The sequence below is a fragment of the Columba livia genome, chromosome 3, assembly GCF_036013475.1.
Source record: "Columba livia isolate bColLiv1 breed racing homer chromosome 3, bColLiv1.pat.W.v2, whole genome shotgun sequence".
NCBI classification, from domain to species: domain Eukaryota; kingdom Metazoa; phylum Chordata; class Aves; order Columbiformes; family Columbidae; genus Columba; species Columba livia.
Window position 1 is genome coordinate 44,615,433 of NC_088604.1, and position 25,743 is coordinate 44,641,175.

General features: G+C 34.1%; 1 protein-coding gene across 4 annotated transcripts in view; it reads left to right on the forward strand.

The window, feature by feature from the left end:
- GRIK2 (glutamate ionotropic receptor kainate type subunit 2) overlaps nt 1-25,474 on the forward strand; it is a 382,225-nt gene extending 356,751 nt beyond the window's left edge. For 2 of the 4 annotated variants that reach the window (XM_065055280.1, XM_065055278.1), the window contains exons 16-17: nt 8,651-8,901; nt 23,804-25,474. In XM_065055280.1, the coding sequence (XP_064911352.1) occupies nt 8,651-8,901; nt 23,804-23,968 (416 nt within the window). In that variant the 3' untranslated portion in view covers nt 23,969-25,474. 4 annotated transcript variants of the gene reach the window in all.
- Nucleotides 25,475-25,743: the final 269 nt, after the last annotated feature.

A 25,743-nucleotide genomic window follows, 5' to 3' on the forward strand; every position in this document is an offset into this window, starting at 1 on the left:
ATACTACTTATTATCTTCAGACCATATAAATTATGTAATAGAGCATTTTTACCGATCCTTGAAGATGACACATATCAACAGATTTGTTTCTATAGGAATAGATAGGAAACCATGTAGCAACACAGGAGGCCTTTTCTTTTTTTCTGCTTTCTTGGCCTTAATCTGTAATCCTTCATATAATTTGAACTGTAATATTCATCATTTATACATGCATGGAAGTGCTGAGCTTCAATGACTCTAACTAAAACAAATTAATACATTTGTCTTCATTAGTTGAACTTAATGCACAAAAATACATGCAAATCATTTATTTTTATGCAGGTCAAACCATGTATTGAAACTAATCTGAGAATTTCAACTGCTTAATTTATTGTTGCAAAAATAAAAGAATGTATAGTTAACATGTTTGATGAAAGAACTGTTTTTTATAGTTACCGCAGAAGTATAATCATATCAAAGCACTATCTGAGAGGCATGCTAGAGTCTGAGCCTTATATCAATAAAACATTGCCAAAACACTTGATGTCTGATAGCTTGTTGTGAGCAGACTCTGACTGAAGTGGTTTCTAGTATGAATTTACCAAACACTTGTAACTGGAACAAAGACATTATTAAGACTTCAATGTTGATGTTGTAGTGCCTAGGACCATATGCATGTATTGCATTGTCAGTGTCTCATCTACAAATGTAAGATGTCTCTGTCCTGATATGTTGCCCCTAATTAGAAACAAACTAGTGTGTTGCATCCCAGCACATGGTGTTTGCATGGTATTAGGCATTCTTGATCTGAAAAAGCTGTAGCATCAGATGTTTATTTTGCCTGTCTTACATTTCCTGGCTAAGTATTCCTTTTTCACTGCCTATTAGAAGTGGGATCTCATTTTTCAGCAAACCAGGCTCACTCAATAACTATCACCCACTACCCAATGTCCTCTAGATTAATTACAATGCTTTAAGGTTCTTCTGAGGGACATGTAATAACTAAAAGCAAACTGACCACAGCCTTTCTGAAGGTTACAGAAGAGATTGACAGGACTAGGACTGTTCAACCTGAAAAAGAGAAGGAAGCTCAGAGAGGATCTGATCAATGCATCTAAGTACCTGATGAGGGAACATAGTGGAGAAATAGTCAGATTTTTTCAACCGACACCCAGCAACCAGACAAGAGACATAGCACATGAAGTGAAATAAAATAAATTCCATTTAAATGTGAGAAGAAGAAAACACATGCACAAAAAAACCCCACTTTATAGTAAGGGTGATTGAACACTACAATAAGTTGCCCAGAGATGATGTGGAGTCTCCATCTATAGAGATATTCAGAACCCAACTGGACAAAGTGCCCTGAGTAATATGCTGTAGCTTGGGCAGGTGGGGTAGACTAGACGATCTCCAGAGGATGCTTCCAAAGTTCTGTCTTTTGCAGTACTGAAATGCAACAGTTTATTCATGAAAGTACTTCAGACATTTTAACTACAGAATCCAGACCCTTCTCTTTGAACAGTGACTTGAATTTGCGTCTGAAAGGTGTAAATGGAAGCTATTAGCTCTCTTTTGAGTTAAACCTGTCTAGTTTAATTTCCTGCACCCAAATGAATCATTTGTAATGGAAAGGAAATTTAAAATTCTGAAAGCTCTTCATAAATCTGAATTCTTGGTATCTCATCCAGTCCCACTGTTGAGGACAGAATTCTTAGTTGTCTAGGATAAATGAGAAGACTAGAACCATGGCTTTGAATCTGTCTTGGAGCTTCATATACAAACAGCACAAAAACACCACTGAAAGCCAGTGTTTTTAAGCACTCTTTGTATGCTTGAGGCTTCTTATTCTCACTGTGTATATGATGCACACAGTTAGCTGATGCCTCCTTTTCCCAAAGATCAACAAAGAACCAACTTCTTTGCCTCTGTAATCACTTTAACCTTGTAAATCAAATTAGGGAACAGAAATTTGCATGGAAAACCTCAAAGACTCAGCCTCTCTTATCCATCAAAGGGATTAGAAATATATGGCACATAATTTAATAGAATTATAGCAGCTGAAAATTCTTATCGTTACCCATAAACTAAATGTGAGACTTTTTAGGAATTTTAACAGCTCCAAAAGTCTGAATTTTTATATATATATATGTGTGTGTATATATATATATATATATATAAATAAATAACTTAAATGAAGATTGCCCAGATTTAAGAGTGCATTGCAGATAGATGTACCCAAGGCCACGTCATACCTCAGCTATGATGAAACAGATAATGGCAAAACACTGACATTCACCATTTTCAGGATTTCCCTTATAGCTTGGCAGAGTATTGGGGTGTTCTACAATAGCATGAATTGGGTTTTCAGGTCTGGGCACTTTTGTTATGACCTTACACTTTTCTTGTCTTTCAACATACTCTTGTCTTCCTGCCTGAAGTCTTCATGTATAGCAGAACTACATGTAGCATTGGAATAATCTCCCCAGGCAAATGGTGGATTACCCGATGTTGGACACTTTTAAGTTTCTTCTGGACTGGGTGTTGGGCCATCTTGTCTAGACCGTGCTTTTGCCAAGAAAGGTTGGACCAGATGATCCCTTCCAGTCCCTTCCAACCTGTTCTTCTACAATTTGATGATTTGTTTGAATTCAGTGTTTAACCCATCTAAGAGCTGTGTTTTAAAGCTGTTTACAACGATAGTTTGTGGAAAGACTGAGAAAAAGAAACTGTGTTAATAAAAGAAAAAATAAAACAAAAGAAAAAATAGAATAGAATATGCACGTCTAACATAAAAATAAAATAATCATATAATAATGATAAAATAGTATTTAAAATAGGAAAAAAAGTGAGATCTTAATTCTTTTCAGGTTATCTTATTACTACAAAAAGAAAGAGAAAAATGGTGCATATTAACTATTAATCCTGTTATCATCATATCTTATTTACATTATTGATTATGGGTGACAATTATACATATGTTTTTGGGGTTTTTTTTGTAATTTGCTCACCATAGAGGATACATATGTTTTAAGACAATGACAAATTAATATATTCAGGGATTCCCAGACTTAAAACCATAAGTATTTATGAACACAAGAATTGATGAATGGCATTAGATTCCTAAATCTCCTACGTATTTGTCTGATTTTGATATCAATCATGTTGCATATTTATAGGTGGAAATGAGAAGTTTAGCATGAAATAAATCTCAGTTACATGGTCACTCTTGGTTACATGTCAGCTTCATAAACCTACATGAACTATGTAATGACATTTCTATAAAGAAACAAACAGTAATTAGCATGAGTTACGAATGCTAATGACTGGGAAGTGAAAACAACTAGAGAACACATCATTTGTGAAAGGGTATTGATTACATTTGGCATAAAATACTGATTTAAAATGTTTCCTGCCTCTTACCAGAAACATATCTAAACTTATCCAAGCCATGCATGTAGCTCTAAGGTGAATATATATATAAAGGAATAGTGAACAGTTTTGTTTCAATTTTGTTTTGAACATTTGCAGTTTTAATTAGATATGGCGTGGCTTAGGCTGCCGTAAACATCTACTTAGGATTTTCCATTGTAGTAAATGCAACTTAGTGAATATTTAATATTTACAATACATCTAATCTTACAGTATGATAATCTTAATATAGCATGCAGTGTTGAGGTTAACAATCAGAATCAGAAAACAGTGATTTTTTTTTTTTCATCAGAAATATGAACCCATTCTGATTAATATTTTATCCTGATACATCATCTGGAAAAATCAGTAAACATTCAAAGTTATGTATTTAATCAGAAAGACAAGAGTGGGAGATCTAATGTATGTATAGCACATCTAAATAAAAGTTGAAAGTATTTCTAATATTATACCTGCCACTTTATAATTTGTTCCCAATACTGCCCACAACATGTTGAGAATTTAAAGAAGTTTGAAAAAGGCTTCTTCATGCCCATAAGTCTAATGGTCCATGAGCTAGAAGTCTGTAAAGAAGTAGAAGGACAGCTGGTAGAGAAGCAAGATGTATACTTTTTATTAATATTTCAATCTACCTCATATTCTAAGGCATTAATAGGAAATGTATATAAATGTTATTTATCTCTTGGGGTGGCAAACCCAAGATTTTCACACTTTTCTGCATGAGAAAGATCCAAGTCCACTTATTAATATAGGACTTGTTTTCAGTATACTTGGGAAGTGTGTTCAAACTGTGTGTCTGGAATGCTTTACTATTAATTCCAATATAACTTAGAGGAGAGAATGCTGTAATGTCTGATCATTTCATAAATATAAACCAACAACTTTGCTGTGAGGCACAAAGCTAAGAAACAGGAAAAAGTGTTTCATTTAATGTCACAAAGAAAGCCTGATATCGAAGCTACATTTAGAATCCACATGCAACTTCTGATGTAATGCAATGATCTCAGGTTTGTTCTATACTCTTAAAAATACCTCGCCAATTGTTACTTCTTATGAAGTGGCTGATTTTGCTACTGAAAACATCTTTTCATCAGTGGCTTTTGGTTTTTTTAAATAATTTTTTAAAAAGCTATTATTTTTTAGTTGGTGACCCTTGCTCATTTACTTGCAATTAAACTGGGGTCCAGATTTTGGGATAAAAATCTAAACAACCAACCAAAAAACAACCTCAAAACAGAAAAAAAGCCCATACATAATACTCACATGCTGAGTTCAGTGCTTCTTCCTTCCAATTGCTAAAACTAGAACTTGAACTGGTTGCTCTGTTCAATGTAAACTATTCACATACAACTTCAACATCTATATATTAAATTAGTCTCTTTCCTGTAATATATTGCTTTCTCCTTCCAATAAATACTTCAGTACTAGAATAAGTTCTTAATGACCTAAGTTTCGTACCTGGTTTTTGAATGTGATGGTGTATTCCTAACTACCTTGTACTTTGCTTAAGCCAAGTACACAGAGTATGAAATAATGTTGCGAGATAAGTAGAATAGTCTTGCGTTTTTTAATAACAAACGAAAAAAGTAACAGGAACAAAAGATGAGATACTATCAGTGGTGTAGGAGTGTTCAGAATGGATTTTTATTGCTATCACATCATGTAACTGTCCCATGGGCAACAACTTTCAAAATTCATAGTGATTTCTTTTGGTAAAATGCACCTGGAATTATGAAACAAAAAAGTTCCTAGTTCACCATTTTCTTAATGAAGGAGATAGCAGAATGCTGCTATACCTTTTTATTTGCTTAGGATCAAATTGAGTTCTACAGGTTGTAGTATGATACAACTCCTTTTCTATTTGACGGAATGAATAAGATACACTGATAGTAACCAGGCAGGAGATTTTTACTAAATTATAATTTAGTAGGAAGCGTTTTCAAGTCCAGAAAGATGAGTATGATTCCAACATACTAATCTATATACAGTGAAGTTTCAATATAGAAAGCTTATGTTTTCATAATTTATGATTAAACATATCATTATGTACATGAATCTTTATATACTGTGTCTTCAGAACAGAAAACTTATCTTCATATAACTTCAGTATTTCTGAGACTTTGTTATATTAAAAAAAAGTATACTTCTTGTTTCTCTACCAGCTGTCCTTATACTTCTTTACAGTTTTGTACAGATGCTTCAGAAAACAGAATTTTATGCAAATTTTAATTTTTATTTTAAATTTTCATAAACAGGTAACTGCAAATAGAAATTATTTCATCCCTTATTGAGTTTGTTGATCGTAAGAAACCACGAAGATCTCTATAGTATGTAATAGAAGGTCTTAAAATTCTTCTGGCAGAAATTCTCATTCCTGCAAACAGCACCTAGAGAGGGATCAGCAAATAATGTATAGATTATATTGTGTAGGCTCTTCAGTCCCAGTTTGTCATGGGAATAGCTTGTCAGTTGATAGAGGGTATTTCTGCACTGGACTCCTTATTTCATACTGTGTCTATTTTGCAAATGTATTCATATACATTGTCTGGGAGTCCTAAAGTTGCTACTTAATTTTATTTTTTTCTCTTGAACAGTAAATTGTCTTAAATGATACACTTCTGATTTAAAAAAAAAGTAAAACCAGGATGTAACCTTTTATAACAACTCATGGAAGGGCTTGATTCGTATTTCAGTCATGTGGTAAGAGTGATAGGGAAAATGACCAGTAAATGTTAAAAATATTTACATTTACTTGCTTAAATTTTTCATTTCTGCAAGGAAAACAGTTTTAACATCCGGACTGTAATCTGGACACCTTGTCCATATTTTCTATTTATTTTCTCTTCTTTTTGTATGTTAACTTTGTCATCCATAGATCAGACCATGATACTTTTAGCCACTTAAAATGGTTCTGGATGGATTTTACACTGCTGGAACTTGCAACCCAGCTTGTGTCAAAGAAAAATCTAAGAGTAAATAAAACCTTAGGAAATATCTTTGCCATGCTTGTTTTGTTCTCTTAATAAGTACTCAAATCAGCAAAAACCACTTTATTTTTTTTTTTTTTTCAAATATCACATTATTGGGTGTACTCATTAGTTTTTGCAAAATGGGGATCAATAAATTTAGAATATTGTAAGTCATTCAGAAATATAGCATTGAAGTCTAGATTTTTTATGGGTTTATAATTTTAAGTGCTTGGTTTAACAGTAGTAGTATGTAATGCTGGTCATCCCACATTGATTCTTACTTGAGAGATTAGAACTTTTAAAACAAGTTAATAAGTGATAAAAAATACAAATATTGCAGTAGAAACACCAAAGGCTCTGTACTCTGTCCACTCCACAATTATTTGTGTAAAATTTTTCGAATCATCAACAATAACTGATAGAAATACTATTGAAATGAAACACCATTAACTGGATACTTCTTATGTAATCCTCATAAACTTTAATTGTAGATAGGAATATTCTGTGTTTAATGGTTTCTGCCTATGAATTCCTCAGTTATTTCATTTTTAAGTGCTTCAAGTGGACTAGAACTGTATGTGTACAAATCTGGTCCCTAGAATATATAAATAATACATGAAGAACAGTCGGCACTGTCTATATTTAGACCAACAGAAAGTGTGGAAATAAAATGCAGATCAGTTTAATTAAAAGTAACCTGTCAGATCAGAAGATGGCTAAAACTGGATCCAAGTTTATTTCTCAGAATCTAAGTTGTTGTTGTTAAATATTTATAGACAGTGTAATGCTGAAAATACCCCCAAAAGTTTATAGGGTGCACTTATACTTCCCCAGGCTCTGTGGACTAATCACTTTCCTTCCATCTGACTGAAGAAATGTGTCAAGTATAGGGTTTTTCAGAGTTTCAGCATAATTGGGATGGTCTAAATGGTGTAATGTAGGCCCCTGCATGCACAAGAAAACAGAAAAGAGTCTGTTTTCTTTTATCTCTGCTTCCCATGTTATCCTGTGTAAAGACAGTTTAGCTCCTAGTACAGAAAACCATTATTTTCTAAGCACAGATGGTAAAAGTGCAAGTTCTTGCAACTTAAATGCCAGCTTTTCCCACCTTTTCTTCTGGAATAAAGAAAAAGCCCAGAGTGCTTTGCAATTAATAGTCCTTTCTATGTTTTACTTCCATGCTGGCACAGCAATTCTTTACTATTAGCTTTATTCTCATTATAAACTCTAGTTATGCAAGAAGGAATTGAAGAAATAATTAGTAAGTTGTTGAAAGAAATTCCAAAACAAAATATCCTTTCCAAGAGTAGAAGAATTTTTTGTTCCTCTTTTTCAAAGGAGAAGAAAAATGATGGCTTTGTTCTGTCCTTAAACATTGCACAAATTGTAACATAGAAAGACCTTCTAACTGATGTGATTTACTTGCTAACATTCAGAAAAGAAAAGCTTCCTCCATTGGCGTTATTCATTAATTAATGTAGATTTTTAAATTGAACAGTCCTTATGCACTATATAAAGAAAAAGAGATCAGATGACATACAAAGATATGACACTACCCTTTGAACTGCCTAGTGAAATACTGAAATGTTTAAAAGCTGCAAAATTTTAAAATACTGAATTATGAGAAATACATTGAAATATGTAAAATTACATCCCTGTTATCCACACACTCTTATCCTTATATTTTTGAATGCATTTCTAGCTACTACTGTTAATAAGTAAATACATGTTTGGAAGGTATCTCAGGTGACTGACAATCTGTCAAATTAAGACTTTTATGGTTCTTCCTGGAGCATAAATTGTAATTTCTTCTTTTAATAAAGTAATAGTATAAAATGTTAATTATGTATTAGACCTTAGATTACTTTGAGGGTAACAAGCTATGAAGCAACAGCCTGTAGATTTATCTCTACTAGATTAAATAATTAAAAGCCTGATGGAAATTGAAAAATACTATTTAGCTGGATATAATAGCAAGGCATGAAGATGTTTGTGTGACTGTGGTTCTAAGTGTTACAGAACTTGTTGCACGAAGTTTTCTGGCTTACAGACAACACTAGCTGAATCAAGTTTTGTGCATATATATTTATATGTATATGTGCATGTGCGTTTGCATTTACATGATAAGTGAGACTGTGATGAGATATAAATGGCTTTTTGATAAATGCTATGCTCATAGAGGATATAGTTTTTCCTGTGACATTATATTACATTTTATTATTTCCTTAGAATACATCCCACGCAATACATGTTCCCTGTGGTCTCTTTAGGTTCCCCATATAGAGACAAGATCACTATAGCAATTCTTCAGCTTCAAGAGGAGGGCAAGCTCCACATGATGAAAGAGAAATGGTGGAGAGGCAACGGCTGCCCAGAGGAGGAAAGTAAAGAGGCCAGTGCTTTGGGAGTTCAAAATATTGGAGGAATCTTCATTGTGCTGGCAGCAGGACTGGTGCTTTCTGTCTTTGTGGCAGTGGGGGAGTTTTTGTACAAATCAAAAAAAAATGCCCAGTTGGAAAAGGTAAATATTGTCTTTTCCTATTTTATTTTATATTTACAGTCTGTTTAAGTAGTACTTTAAACATTTGGTAATGAAATGTAGGTGATGCATAGTGACTATTTATTGGATATTACAGTACTTGTATAACAAAGGATCACAGAAAAGTACCCAAAGTTTTACATTTCCAGCTTTTAATTTGTCTTCAATGTGTTTAATTGTAGCCAGATTTCAGGACAAGTGACTATTTCTCCTCTTATTCAAGCCTGAGAAAAGACAGCTTTTTACTCCTGGAAGTTCACTGCAGTTAATTTTATGGATGAAGAAGAAATCCGAAACTGTAATGGGAAACAAATTAACCTTCTACAGATAATTCCGATTTTCAAAAGACCAACTGACTGTAGCTCAAAGTCAAAATTTAAAATTTCTCTATAGAAATGTTTTTGACAGAAGTTTATACCTGCTAAGTTGTCCTAGTAGCATCTGGAAAGGATGACATCAACATGATTTTTTTGGGTGGCTTTACTACTGATATGATGTCATGTAACTTCAAATTGATCCAGTTTTGAAAATTCTAGTGTTAACTTGTTCTATACTTGCAAGTTATACAACAACAATACTGTAATTGTGCCAACACTAGTAATATCTTGTGAAATTCTTAGTTGGAATTATAATTTTTGCCTAGTAAATAAATCTTTATAGATATATGTGCCCATGTTTAAATCTAAATTTGAACCACATATTTTATTGCCATGACAAATTTTGATTTGAGATAAACTGCTGGATTTTATTAGGTCTTTTTTTCTTCTTCTTTAGAAGAACTTGTGACCTGTGACAATTTCTTTATTTCTATTTAGAAATTTGATTTAATAAAATCGGTAGTAAATCCAACAGCTATATTTATACTGGTATTTTTCCAGGTGCTACTGGTGAGTTTTTGTAACTTGAATTATTACACAGAAAATTTAAAATTTGTTTTCACTTCTTTTGAGGCAACCTTTTGGTATGCAAATGTCCTGTTATAAATGTATTGTTAAAGAAGTATTTTTATAATACACACAAAGGCAGTATGAGGTTACAGGGTCTCAAACACAGTTTGAACATGGGTACATTTTATTAAATTGTTAAAGGACCATTTAGGTCCTCTTCTTTATGATACTACAGGCTGATTCCTTTCCGCTAACATACTTATTAGAGTGTTATGTTTCTGAAATGAATTTGTGTGGAAAAAGACACCAGTTACTTAAGCAACCCATGTAAGTCTCAATAATTTTTATCCATTCCTAAGGTGGATATGGATTTAATATGGACATTTGTATAATTTGCTTTAGCTTTTCTAGATTTTTAACAAGCACTCACTTAGAAAAATAGGATGGTTTTGATAATATTCTTGTAACATGAGTTCAGTGTTTTGCAGGGTGTGAATGCATATCTTATGTGACAATAACACCACATTGGAAGTTGTGTGAGGAAGCAAACAGAAACTTCTTAATTAAGGGCTTGTTTCTCTAAACCCTATGGTTTTGTGTGTGTGTTTCTTTATTTCTTTTAAATCATTATTTATTTATGTATTTATTTATTTTTATTTGCTTTTTAAATTTTTGTTTATTGATAATCTGTAGAGGTACTGGAAGTATCTGACCTTTTAACAGTTCTTGTACCAGAAATGTCTTATCATCAAGTATGTAGACACTTTAAAAAGTTAGGAGTGAATCCAAAGCAGTTGAGAGTCAGGTCTCTCTCCTCTCTTTCCTCCTTATCTTCAATCTCTTCCATTCCCTCCCCTTGCCACTGCACCCACATACCCTGATGTCAGACCAGTAATATTTGAGTAGAACTTTACTTATGGAATTAATTTAACAGAAAAATGATGCCAGCATCCCTACACATGGTCTACCTCAGCATCTCCTTAGTCCACCCTTCTCCCAGCACCCACAGACCCGCACTGAACATCTTCCATCCTCTCCAAATGTAGCCCATCACCTTTGCTAGGAGAGGAAGTAGCAGCAGCCAAAGGGAAGATCAGCAGTACTGTCATCTGTCTCCAGTCTCTACATCTCCTCTACTGGGATGACTAAACCATCAAGTAATGCTGCCTTGACTGTCTCACAGGGAGAGAGGAGGCATCTATTTTTTATAAAACTTAGAGTTCTATCCCTTTAGAATCAGAGCATCATTCTGGCATTTGTGTAATGCTTGTCAACATTTGGAAACAGGGAAAATCAAAGGTCATATTGACAACCAAGGAAACAAAAGAAATCAGATAACCTCAGCTGCTGAATATATGTAGTATCCTGGGATATAAAATGGCATGTTAACACATGTGTCTGCTTTTTAATGTATATGAAATATATATTTTCACTTCCAGTGGGGTGGAAATGCCAGTTTAAAGTGTATAATCTAGATATGTTTGTTTAGCATTTTCAGTGTCACCCCACTTCTGGATTGTGCAAGTAAACAGTTACATTAGCTGGTGTGAACCTAGTTGGAGAAGTGAAATCTTGAGAGGAATTGGTCTCAGAAAAGCAGCAGGCAAAATTGTGTTACTTGCAAAAAAACCTGTTGGAGCTTAGTAACCAAAGTGTTTCAGAAAATCCATGCTCCTGAAGAAATTCAAAGGAAACATGTAATACTAGCTGTAGTCTTTCTGGGAAACAGATGAATTCATACAACCACATCACTTTCCAGACACAGAGAAATTCCTCTTTTATTGACACCTTTCAAAAACAAAGATAAGCCTGGATGTCCTCATAGGTAGGCTATGAGTCACTGACACTTACTACGGCTTATTGGCTTGAAAAATTGGTGTCTTTATTTACTAAGTATTTTCTAGGAGGTCCAGATCTGATTGGATGTGAAAAGAACAATATATTCAATTCTTCTATCATTTATAGCCATTCAAAACTCATTGAGCCATCAGCAGGTCAGAACTAAGTCTGCCTCTGGAAAAATAGCAGATGTAGGTTTTATTAATTTTGAACTGTTTAAGTACTTCAGATAATGTGAAATGAGGCACATGTCAGCATAGCATAACTGCTTGTTTCACCAGGGAATATCTGTTCATAGACTTCCTATAACACAAAATACCAGATTAAATCTTAGAGCATACTGAAACATTAACACCAAAAAGTATTTCTGGAGTTATATGATTAAATAATAACCTAAACGTCAGTTAAATTAGCCTCACTGAAATAGTTATTAATTTATAATTTATTATAAAAGCAATGAAAGCAGTAACTAAATTGATACTGGTTTATATTTTACATACATTTCCAAAGGAAGACAAAAACAACTGGGCTTTCCATGGTAAATAATTCACTGCTCAGCTGTACAATTGAGTTGAGACAGATCAGTCTGGATAGTTTATCTCTTGAAGTACAATGAATGAGCAGTTAGCAGGACTGGACTTAAAGAAAACATCTGTAGGTCTGAATATATGTACATATGTGTTACATACAAAGGAGTTTTTAGTTACAACTGCAGATTCTATTGAACAAGAAATTCTGAATGCTGAGGTGTGGCCTGTACATGAGACTATGTCTTTGAAGATGGCACAGACTTAACTGTTTGCTTCTTACCCAAAATAAATTGTGCACAAAAATTTCAAACACCTTCTGCAAAATACACAGGCCATGTTTTGGGGTTTGATAATGTAAGGGTATCAGGAACAGAAGGTTCTGATCTTAGCTGGCTCAAAAATTCATGCAGCTGTACTGAGCTGCAGAGATTTCAGGTTATGATAATATTTATCTTAAACTTATTAGAAAGTAAGTATACTTTTGCTACAATTACCAATAATTCTAAATTCACTGTCTAGCTCAATCACACATATGAGTAATGTGATTAACTGGGATGTATTTTAAGCTAAATAACCCTTATCCTCCTATCTAGTACATAGTCTGATTTTTTTTTCAGAGGAAGTAGTCGGAATGACAAAGAATTGTCCTTGTCTATGGCAGAATTTTGTCATTCTAGTTGACACAGCAGGAAGGGTCAGGAGGAGATGACAGGCTGGAGGCTGTCCTGACTGTGTTCCTGCAGAGTAAACACAAGATGGTGTCTTCTAATATCTCAGAGGGAAATTTAATTGTTGCTTTTTAATAGAATTCATATTACAATGCTCAGCTATTTTTTAATTGCAGACATTCTAAAAAATACTAAAGGTTGTATTCTTTCCTATCGTTTATAATACAAACATGTAATTATGTCATCTGCTAGGAAACATGTCATGGAGCAGTCCTTTTTTGTCTAGTCAATCTTGACAATAAATGCTCAGTCATTTGCATTTTATAATTGCTTTTGCTGGTGAATGACCTGCTCCCTGATTTTAACAGGCACTCAGAGGGCAGTGAATAAGCAATGCTAGAAACAAAAGCCATTTAAAACAATTACTATGTCCTTTTTTGATAACTGATATGCTTCAGTGTGTTATGGGTTTATGTCCATTTCATACATTTAGTTTTACATAGCTCATGTTATTATCATAAAGGCCAGGGAAAACATTGACCTTGAAGACCATTAATATTTAGCATAATATATTGATGATTCTCAGTTTGAGAATTTATTGACCTTTCTTCTTCACTGAGAGGTTATTTCCATTTTGATACTACCTTCACAAGTGATTAGATATTACCATAAGTGTCAGATGTGTGATAGAAACTACATGTGCACTGCTGAAAACTTTAGGATGAAATTCACAGTATTGCTGAAGGCAGTGTCAAGAATATATAGAACATTGCTTGCTGTCACTCTTGCAAATGGTTGGCCTTGTATCTATCCTGTTAATGGTTTCAATGCAGAAAATGTTGTTGGCTTGAGAAATTATCTTGAATCTTGATTTTATTCATGTAGAGGACCCACGTCCTTTCCAAGACACAAGAAGGGGCCAAGGGCTGCTTGACTTAAAAAGCTGTTGTGCAGTAACCATACACTGTTGACACCACATCCTGATTGTACTTTTCTCAAATACAGTTTAACTGTTCTTGATTTGTTTATATGAAATTAGTGTAAAGGCTAACATGAGTTTATTTGCTGAGGTCCTTCTACAATCTGCAACACAATAAACTGAATTCATTATGTCTTAGAATGCTTCTTTTTAGAATTGAGGTGAGCAAAGTACATAAATGTAAATTGTCCTATATGGAATGGTATTACAGGAAGAAGTTAATCAGTATTGAAATATTGTGGATGCTTCTTTATCAGCAGGATATGTAGAAAGTCAGTATTTGAATCTTTGTTTAAATTGTTATCTTAGCAACCATGCAAAAAAAAATTACTACAATAATTTCATACGAAAAATGAAAGTATCTTTCGAATCCCTTCCTTACCAGAGTATTTTATAGTTTGTTTTTGTTTTGTTTTATTTTTGCTTGGCTTGCTTTTTGTTGTTGTTGTTTTGTTTTTCCCAAGTTTTACTAAATTCATTTTTATTAAAGTATGTTTCATTGTTTTCTCAAAAAAAGTAGTAATGTCAGTGTTATTTGAGTTCAGAGCATATTCCTAATAGTTTAATATCAAAACTATTTGATATTTGGGACAGTAATTTATAATAGTTTTGGAACAACCCCAAAGTAAATCCCAGCCTATGGATTTTTTTTTTCCTTTCCAGGGGGAGCCAAGTTCAAAGATTTTAAAGTTGAAAAGCCTGTTCTTCAGGCTACAATAAACAAAAGAATGTGGGCATTCTTGGTGAACTGAAGTAAAAGCTTTGGGATTTATATACCAAGAAACTTTTATACAGCATACAGCCAGTGATGTAGTCTGTATTGCCATGTTATATTTTGTGATGGAGTAACCTCAGAATTTTTAATATTGGTTGAGAAAAGCAGCAGCAGCTGTGACAGCTCATAAAAGGAATTTTTTTCCAACTCTAGCACATTGCATTCTGCAAAAAGACAGTTGGAAAACTGGGAGCTTCTATCATCCTGTACTCCCTTGAGCACTGTATGTCAATGTATAGAATTGTATGGCTAATTTCTGTGTAAGTGTACAGATTACTTGAAGTTGAGGTATTAATTATAATTAAATGCCCTCTTGGAAACCACCAAAGTACATATTAGAGGATATTTTATGATGGAAGGAACAGTTACTAAAATCAACAAAACAAAACAAAAACCCCCAAACCCCAAAACAAACCCACAAAACCCTCTACCTTTTACAGGAAAAAAAAAAAAGGTGTGAAAAGACAAAAATCTAAAAAGCAATTCAACTAACTGTGGTGTTTTAAATACCATTTGCAAACAATAAAACATTAAAACAAGACCTTTATTTCTCTATTTTAATTTTTGATTGTAGGTCAAGCAATATCTGTTTGGTAATGGAACTTGCTTCTGAGGAATTTTTAATATCTTAATTTGTATCATTCAAGAAATAAAGAACAGAAAGATTAGAAAAGTACATAAAGCTGATCATTGCACAAATAGAAATGTAGGAAGATGATTTCAGGATGTTCACTATCAGCTGAAGATCAGGGCTTAAATTACATCTGACTTATGGAATATTTTAAGTTTGACAAGAGTATAAAGTTGTATAAAAATTTTGGAAAACCCTGCATGCTATTTATTTTATAGCAAGTATAGCTCACTTTCACTCACCAATAGAGAGAAGAAATATTCACATTACGTAATTATCATCTCATAGAGAGAAGAAATATTCACATTACGTAATTATCATCTCCTCAAAAAAAAAAAAGAAAAAGAAATAAAGTTTTCCTTGTTCTCAAGGAAAGAAATGTCAGATTATAAATATTTTTTCATTGTCTTCCCCTAAGTATTACTTTAACATGTCATATATATAAATATTTTATTACATAAATTCTAATGTTTACATTTGGAATTAATCAGTTATACTATAGCAAAGTGTAATAGCAAACACAGTTTAGTTCATGTGATTTAGATTACTTTGACTTTTGTATAAGCCAGCAAAGTAACAGCAAGCACTTTCAGCTGCCTTTTAGATTGAAAAAATATCCTAGACTGCCAGATGAAACCATGTAATTATAGAGATATGAATGCTAACCATTCTGATATTATGTAGTGCCATATGACTGTAATAGTTAGTGTTTCCAAAATAGTAGAAACCATTGACATTAAATTAATACTAACAGTCTCTCTCTGTTCAATATGATTTGAGGCCTTGCTAAATTTTATATTAACTTTATACTCTCACACTGCACTATAAAACTAGCATGGATTTTTACAGTGAATATTGTGCAGTGGATTTTAGCTCAGTAAACTTTTTAAAAAGCTGTTTAGATACAGCTTAACTCAGATAAGAAAGGTTGGATTTATTTTCTTAAATAGCACTGTAAAATGGACTATTTATTTTCAAATTAAACTATATGGTGCTATATGCAGTATTTTAATCCAGATACATTGATACTCCAAAGGATTAATTAATTACCTGTCACCACCACTTCCTTTCACCACGCCTGAAACTCAACAAACCTGGCCTTCCTTGGATGAACGGAGTTTAGATTTAGAATAAAAAATTATTTAACAGCTGAATGAACTTTCACATTCAGTGGCTGAGAGTGAAAGATCTCAGGTGATGAATTTCAGTGGAATCAGGATCATCTCTGCTAAAAGGCAGAGAAATACCCTGCACAACTGTGATCACATCATACAGAACCACTGAAATGCTGCATTGTATGTAATTCTAAATCAGATAGAATTTATATACCAGTACCATATATTCTGTTATTTCTTCTCTCAGCAGCAGCAACATGGCTGAAGTGCTATGAATTGCTATCAGCACTTATTAACACCTGGCAATTATTTGTAGCCCTTGTCCAGAGACACCGGACTGCAGTAACATGTTCTGGAAGACCTGGACTGGTGTGGCAAAGTTCATACCAGTAGAAATTATTGCCACTGACTGAAACACAAGTGACAAATAATACTTATCACCACTGATCTAATTCAAAAATCCAGAACCAAACTTAGGAAGCTGGAGAAAACTGAGACTGTAAGCCTCTTTCACAAGAGGTTGAACTGAATATTAAGGGTAGATGATATCTTCTGAGTGTTTCTGGTTACTTGTGAACATAGCACCTGTCTTGCTGGGATTAAGCTGCCATCATGCCCCTATTTCAGCCAGGTATTGGAACTGCAAAATGATTGCACCATCCTGGTCTGACAAGAGAGTAGGACTGTGTATCATCTACCTGCTGATGACACCACAGCCCAAATTATTTCATTATCTCCTCAGTGGCCTCATATAAATGTTGAAAGGAGAGATGACAGGATGAAACCTTGTGGAATCGTGCATGACAGAAAGCCCTCAGGGCTGATGAGCAATTGTCCTATGTCATCCTCTGGAATTTCTCTGAGAGGAAAGAGTGGAACCATACAAGTGCAATCCCATCTGCCCCAGCCTAGGTCCACAGGTGAGTCAGAAAAACATCATGGTCAGTACAATGGCCAGAAAGGCTGCTGGCAGAGCTAAACAAAATGACCTTTGAAAGAGCCTTCTGCACTGATAGGAGTTCCCCGTCAGGCACAGGAGCTAGTGTAGCTGTCAGGATGCAATCAGGCTGGAAAACAAGTTAAATAGTTTCAGAAGACTTTAAATGAACTGAGAGTTTCTTTATCAGAAGTCCCTATCAACCACCAAAGTGCATTTCGTTTTGTCAGGAGATAAATTTTAGAATTTGGGAGCGGCTGAATTGCCTTTTTGGATACTAATTGATAATTTATTTAAAGCAAGCTGAAATATTTTGTCCCACTGGGAGACACTAACAATATAGGCTAGAACTGACCTGTAGTGGGATCCTGTGTGTCATCTAAGTTCATCACATAACTCTAAAATTCAGTGAGCACTTCAGTCTGCAGAAGATTATTTCAGTGTTGTTTCATTACAGGAAGAGTCAGTCCCATCAGATTCTTGTTGACCGTCTCTATAAAACAGCCAGAAAAGTCTCTTAAACAATCAGCATTCAACTCAGTTACAGGGTGAAGCACCTCATGCTTCACCAAGATGCCTGGAACAACTCTACTGGTCTTGACATTGTACATAATAAAGCTAAATTTAGGGAATTAAAATTTTCCTTTTGCTTGTAATTATTGTCTTTATTTGAGTAAGTGACATGATCCCCCATACATTTTAGCCTGCAAAAAACTTCATAAAATGTCTGCTCGTTCTGCTTCTACCAAAAAAAAACAATAAATGCTAAATCTGAACTCAAGAATATATTTGGGATATGTTCACCTAATTGATGTGAACTTAGTCTGCAGTGTATTTTTGCATTATACTTGATATAGATTGAAAAAGTACTACATCAGAAAATTCTGTGGCAAAATATTTTCAATGTGACCATTATCATATATATAGATATATATGCATATATATGTGTACAACCTTTGAGCAACCATCATGTCTAAGACTAAGTGACCTAAAAATCTGACCATTGCAGGTACGGTTTAACTTCTTTTGAAATGGCAATGTTTCAACTACAATGATGTATGATTTATCTTTTATTGAGGTTATTTCCATTCCATTAATTGTTCATCTCCTCGTTACCCTAAGTCAACATTTTGCTAGGATTTATGTTTTTGTATATGGGCTTTAGGATTGTGAGGCTTTCTATATACACATTCAAAATCCCTAGGGAAGTGGCATATGGAAGCAGAAACTGATTAGGAAGGAGGGACTGGGTAGGGCTGTACATTCATTCTCAACTAACTTCAAGAAGACAAAAACCAGTTTGATTTCTATATCCTACTAGATGCTAGAACACTGACCCATAAAATCACAAAATGATGCAGGATTAGTGCTGTTACTCCTTCAAGAAAATTTGAAAAGGCCTCAAATAATATTTGACACAAAAGACTGGAAGTAATGAAGTTCTGAATAAATCTTTTAGTTTTTTATTGAATGTTGACAGTCAAATTTATTTTAACTGCAGCAAAGGGGAAAATTATAAACCAGGAAACAACTGGAATTTTTTATATTTAAAATATATTAAATATTATACTCTTAAATCAGAAGGTTAAGAGTGGTGCAGGCATGCCATTCCTGTCTTCCTGTTACTCTTTTTACACTGTTAAAAACAAAATCTATGGTAATAGTCTCATAATTCTGTGTCTAACAAATGTTAATATAATTTCTTATTACCTTTCCAAGTCATATGAAGCAATACAATAAAAACAGTTTAAATATTGCCTGTCTTTCATACTAATACATACATCTAAAGATACTTCTTTTTTTTTCTCAGTCAGTAAAGCCATGCATGAACTTTCCAAATATATTCTAAACAGTGATAGTATCTTGCAAAATTATCATCTTAATTTGACATAATTTATGAGCTGTCAGCTGTGGCAAAGAATGAAAGATGCGTCAGGTCTTTACTTTTCTTAAGGAGATGAGCTTTTTCAAAATCGCTTTGTGTTAAAATGATGAAAACTACAGTTCTGACTAAAATTTTATTTTGTAAACTTGAACTCCCAGTTAGAAATGCAGCTATTTTTTCCAATACTTTATAGAGATTTGCTGCAACAAAAAAAGTTGCACTTAATTGTGCTGATGTTTAGATGTATGCCTTCCTTGAGCTCTTCTACTATTTGATTGTATCTAAGATGAATTGGGGGCAGCATTTACTTTCTGGAACATTTAAGAGGACAGCTTAGGATTTTGTAAGGTTTGGTGAAAAATCAATAATAACTGATGTTCTTGTAACAGGCCTGCAGAGTGGAAGGTAATTCAGGCAAAAAGGTTATTTTATTTGAATTAAGTGGAAATTCTTATAATATATACTAAAAGTGCTCAATTTTGTGATTGAAGTATAGCCTATAAGTTCAGTAAACATATCTCAGTTTTTCCTGAACAATTTGAGCAGTCAATTGAGTTCAGAATCATTATATTGGGTTCTGTTTTGTAAAATCACATTTGAAAATGTTATTAATCTGTCACCTAGAAAAAAAAATAATAATCTAGACCTGGTTTGCTTTTCTTTTGTTTTGAATTTTTTTCCTGTTTTGTTTTTCCAAAAGTTGTGTTCTAATAATGAAATAACACAAAGTTTAGCTGTACACAAAATGGAGACTGTACACAGATAGGAATTGAAACAACACAATGATTTCTCTTTTAAAAAGGTCAAACAAAGTAATCCTTTGTAAACCTTTTTGAAGATTATTTTGCAATATGTGGGAAAATTCTTCCTTATATTTCTCAGATAGAATCCAAAGAAGAATAATGGTCCAGCTCATGAACTTTTACATAACCCTTTATTAATATTAAAAAAAAAAATAAAAATTTCAGTGAATGAAATTTGAAAGTAAAAAAAAAAGGTGTAATATTTTTGTTATGCAGTGCTCAGAGTGCTCAGTTACCAAAACAATGGTAGTGTCCATGAGCTAATACTGTTTATTGTTTTCAGACATTCATTATTTTAAAATACATAGCATACATAAAAAACTTAGTAAATGAAGTAATTAAATAATATTTTTAACACAATATATGCAGGTAAATGTCCACAAAATTAATTTACCTGAAATAATTTGAAAGTACAGAATGGAATAATTTTTTAGATAAAACAATCGTCTCAAAATTGTGTTAACTGACTTTTTCAGTCTATCAGTCTTGCCAACATTTCTCATTTAATAAGTTTTCAGGTCCAGGTAAAACTCTCAGATAAAATGTGTTGGCAATTTTCTTGAGATCTCATTTTCAGGATATTGCAGAATGTTGGCATCAAGTGCATGTGTCTTCTTACGTCTTGGCTATTGATTGTAATCCTGTTCCTACTGATATTACCTAAAAATATATACCTTTCGGTAAGTGTTTGCAGATCTTTGCAAAAGCTTTTGGTGGATTGATTCATCTTGAAAAAGATTCACTCTGTTTTGGCACTCTTGTTAGATATCTTGGCAAAAAAGACATGGGACACAATCTTGAAAGTGCTAAGTCTTAATGCATAATTTTTAAATTTAGAAGGATTTTGTTCCTCAGAATATTTTGTTTAGGTCTTTGATTCCACAGGTGAGAGCCGTGGAGATGGTGTAACAACGAGAGTTGCAGCATTTACATCTTAATGGATCACACCTGTGAAATTCCTGAGTTATGTGCTAGGCTCCCCATATAGTGAAAATGCCAAGATCTACAATTCCTAGCAATTTAGCCTGTTAGCCATTAGGGAATATTAAATTAAATTTGCCCTTTCAAAAGATTTCAGGGTTAATTTCAGGTTCATAATTATAACTGCAGTTTTGATGTTAAGCAACAGTACTTTCTTAAAGAAGGAGAAAGTCTAAGAGAATTGAATATTTTCTTTCGAAATACAGCTGGATAAGAAGTAGGTACAGTTTCCTGCTAAGCAAAGTTACCTTCTGCATGAAGATCTGACATATTACAGCTCAGAGCATCCAGTTAGAAATTTTAGCCACCTCATTCAGACAATGAAAACCATAAGTTCTGTCTTGGATGTCGACCCCGTGCACTGGAACATTTTTAAAAGGGATTGCTAATGGGTGCCCGTTGCAGAAGTCACTCCAGCCAGAAATGTCAGCCAGAAATGACAAATTTTGTCTAGAACTTTGGCCTTTGAAGGACTCGTCCTTCACTCTGTACCAGAGAGATGTACCTTCCTCTCCTTTGGAGTCACAGTTTAAACTTAGTTGTAGCTGGCTAAACTCTTTTTATCATGAATTGAGTAGCTGTCATTCCTTTATTTAAGCTCAGCAGGAGAATGGAATGTTGGAAGGAAAGAGTGTAACAGTGAGAGTAAGATTACACTTTCCTTCCCACCTAACTATTCTCACATTCATGCGAAGGATTTGGGAAGAGGGCGTTTGTTCAGGAGTTGAGGGATTCAGGTTCAGTTCTAAGCCATGACTGAGACAACTCATGTTTGCACTAAGCAGAATTTTACATAAATATATCAAAGTCAACACTGAAAAAGGAACTGCCACTGGAGCCTTTCCTTTGTCACTCTGTGCTCTAATCCCTAGTCTTTAGAACAACTCATGTTCTCCCCCTCTGCCTTTCTCCCTCTCTGCCTCTGTTAACTGCTTCTATGCAAAGTGGAACAGGATCAGTAGGTAGAAACTGCAAGTGTTTTTACCTTGAAATGCTCTAACGCCTGTAGGTTACAGCTCTTTGCTGAGACATTGAAGCTTAAATCTCCTCTGGCAGAAGATGCTGTTGAACTGACACTCACAAATGTGTCTGACATTCAGCTCTAATGCTCCAGCTGATGAATGGCCACACAGGATGTTGTAATGTCTGCCATGTGCCCTTCTTTAGTAGCTGCTACTTTTTTTAATGAACTTGATTTGTTATGTGCTTTCAGAGCGCATCCACTGTGTTTAGTAAAATTTCTACTGACTATTGCCAAATGACAAACCTGTGAAGTTTAATGTGGAAAACTGAGTGCCTTACTGCTCAGAGTGCCTTCAGCCACGGAGGTTGGAAGCTGAAAGCAGTTTTTGATAAACACAATTTCAATTTAGGCTCCCAAAGAACTAGGTAGGGTGAGGTGAATAGTATTTTTTTGATCCAATTTCCAAACTCCAGGTTTTTATGAATAATTGAAATGTAACAGTTAACAAATATAGAAGCATTCTTGATACGGGAAGTAAATTAGACAATTATATGTTGACTGATGATTTACCACTAACCACACAAAATCAAACAATGATCAAGTGATACTTAGGGTAATTCTAAGTGGTCCGTCTTTTTTTTCTTTCCTTTTTTTTTTTTTTTTTAATTATTATTCTTCTTATTCTTATTTTTATTTTTTAACTTTTTCCAGATCATCTCCCTGTACTGGGGATTTGTTATTAAGAAAGTAAACTGCAAAGGGACAGATTATACCTCAAATTTGCTTTGGGTCAGAGCAATTGTCAGAGACTTGTCATAACACCTCAGGATCTGTGGAGTGTTATTCAGTTAATACATTTCTCCCTTAGCTAGAAAACATTTCAGTTAAAGTATGTGATAAAAGTGGTTAATTCACAAACTTTAAAACTGAGATTCTTCATCCTTACTTCCATAATTCATCCATACTCCAATGATCACACGAAGGAGAGGCTAATTGCTCAGCATCATATTAACAGTTGAGAATTCAGTCACCCTGAGAGAATAAGGAAGCATTTCTTCTACTTTTCAAATTTCTTGCACTGTAAAATGGAAAAAGGGCTTTGAGGATCTAGCTTTTGATGAAAACAAGTTAAAAAATGGTTTTTCTGATTGCATGGTCTTAATAAAGATTGATGAAACTGAATATTTTTGTAAATGCATAACCCACAAAGGATAGTTAGTAGTGGCAGAAGTGTTAAGATACAGATCTCAAAAATAATGGGGTAGATTTTTTTTTTTTTGAGTAATGGACCTGTGTTTACCAGGAATTAAACATTAAATTAAGTAAAATTCCTACAGTAAGAGTTGCTGTTTTGTTGAGGAACAGCTATTTCTGAAATGAAATTATTATTTTTAAATATCACAGAATCACGGAATGTTAGGTATTGGAAGGGACCTCAAAAGGTCATCTAGTCCAATCCCCCTGCTGGAGCAGGAACACCTAGATAAGGCTACACAGGAATTTGTCCAGGCGGGTTTTGAATGTCAAGTATACTTTACTGAATACCTAATATTTATGTTACACCCAGATGCTACCCTGTAAGGCTAATCTATGTTAACAGAACATCTGTTCGAAATATTTTTATATATCATATACATCCATTGTCAGTAGCTGCCAGATAATTGTGGAGACAAGGTGAATTTTTCACTGAGTCATCACAGCTTGATAAGTCATTTTAATAATTATGTGATGCATATTTAAAAGACAGCAATTTGTTATGAGCTCCAGGTTGAGACAAAACAAACTTTCAGGACTGACAGGTCTGTGCCAATAGAGTGAATCTGCTTCTAGATCTTGCAGCTAAACATTTCTGACCAATTTTTTTTCTTCTTCCTCTGTGTCCCTCTGTAGAGGTCCTTCTGTAGTGCCATGGTAGAGGAGCTAAGGATGTCTCTGAAGTGTCAGCGTCGATTAAAACATAAGCCACAGGCCCCCGTTATTGTGAAAACAGAAGAAGTTATCAACATGCACACGTTTAACGACAGAAGGTTGCCGGGTAAAGAAACCATGGCATAGAGCTGGGAAGCCAAAAACCCCAAGCACAAACTGTCGTCTTTTTTCCAAACAACCTTGCGAGAATGTTTCCTGTGGAAATATGCAACCTGTGCAAAATAAAATGAGTTACCTCATGCCGCTGTGTCTATGAACTAGAGACTCTGTGATTTCAGCAGTTGCAATGGCCAGACTCGAATCACAAGCATCATGGATCAACCAAGTTATGCGGGGTTACACTGTTCGTCATGGGTTTCCACTATTCTGAATGAATGAATGTTCCATGTGAGTTTTGTGGCTGGTTTCAAATGCAGTCTCAGTGAGAAATTACAGGTTCCTTTTGAAGTTCAACGGTTGCCAGGAGATGGAGAATAAATGTCCAAGACAATACTAACCATGGAAGGAGTCTAGTAAAAGTAATATCTCAGAACTGTAGTGGAATAAGAAACCATATGTTCTTTTGAACTTACAAGTATAGAAGAGTTGATAACTACTGGTAGACTGAAACCGCCATCTGGACAGGCGATATGAGCTTCCTAGATGGGACAAATGTTGAAGTGAAGAAACATGAATGCCATGAATAGAGGGATAAATATGATGCTGCTCATCTGCCTTTTGGACTGTCTATGTCACTGAACTAAGTAAATAAATAACAATTAAAAAAGAAAAAGAAAAATCAGTAACTTAAATTTACCTGGGCTGGAACTGTGATCTAAAAAAACCAACAAAAATATCCATAATTTTGACCCAATTTTTAGATGAATGAAAGTTTTGTTAGTACAAAGGAATGTATCTTACAACCTTTAGATATACGCAATTACTTATTTTTTATTTTAATTGTGAAAAGAGGGAGGGGGGTGGGAATCAGTGCATTTCACACATAGAGGGCTTGCATTTTAGCCTGAATGGGTTTTGAAACCCTTGTTCCTGCTACTAATTGAACTCAATGGAGCCTGTGCAATTCTCGCTAATATTGGCAGTGGGATAGGTCACCTAGAAGATGTGAATGTGGAGAACTTTAAGGAGGACTGCATTTTTCAATACAGTCATAGTACTAAATGAACAAAATTCTTGAGCAGTTTTTTTTTTCTTCAAAAAAAAAAAATGTTCAGGTTTATTTGTGGAAATGCAAGATTTCTATGAAAATAGTTTTTGTATGGAAATTTTTGTAATACTTTTTATCAACAAAATAAGAACATGTGTTTCTATCAGGGGTGTGATGCCAAGCATGAATGGTAGTGCGTGTGCACCACCAACGTTTGGTGAAAACTATTTTTATCAAGAAAAAGGAATCTTAGAAGAGACATATTTTCAAGTTAGATAATATAAAAAATAGGTGCACTACCACCACTGCTTACCATGCTACACCCCTGTTTTCCACTAGACTGATAACATGCTGTCATGAAAATTGTGTGTAAATGGTAAAAGACACAGACCTCTTGACCACATTGTGATAACAGTTAAAGTGCACTCAGTTTGCTGTTTGAATTCAATGCACAAAATTAAAAAAAAAAAAAAAAAAAAAAAGAATTAAAATGATGTCAGTTTTAGTTGTTTTGTTTTTGCTGTGTGATTTGAGCAACGTATGTACTGTACTTTGTCTCAGTACTGGTACTTAACCTCAAGTTAGTGCCCTATTCTGCTGATTCTTGCCACTAAACATGTGGCCAGAGAGTTTGCTAGGATTTCTGAGAGCAGCTAGTACAGCACATTGTGACACACTTTTTCCAGGATCTGGCTCTTAGCTGCTTCAAAACTAATTTACGTGTCATGTGGTGAGTTCCTGGACACAACATTTT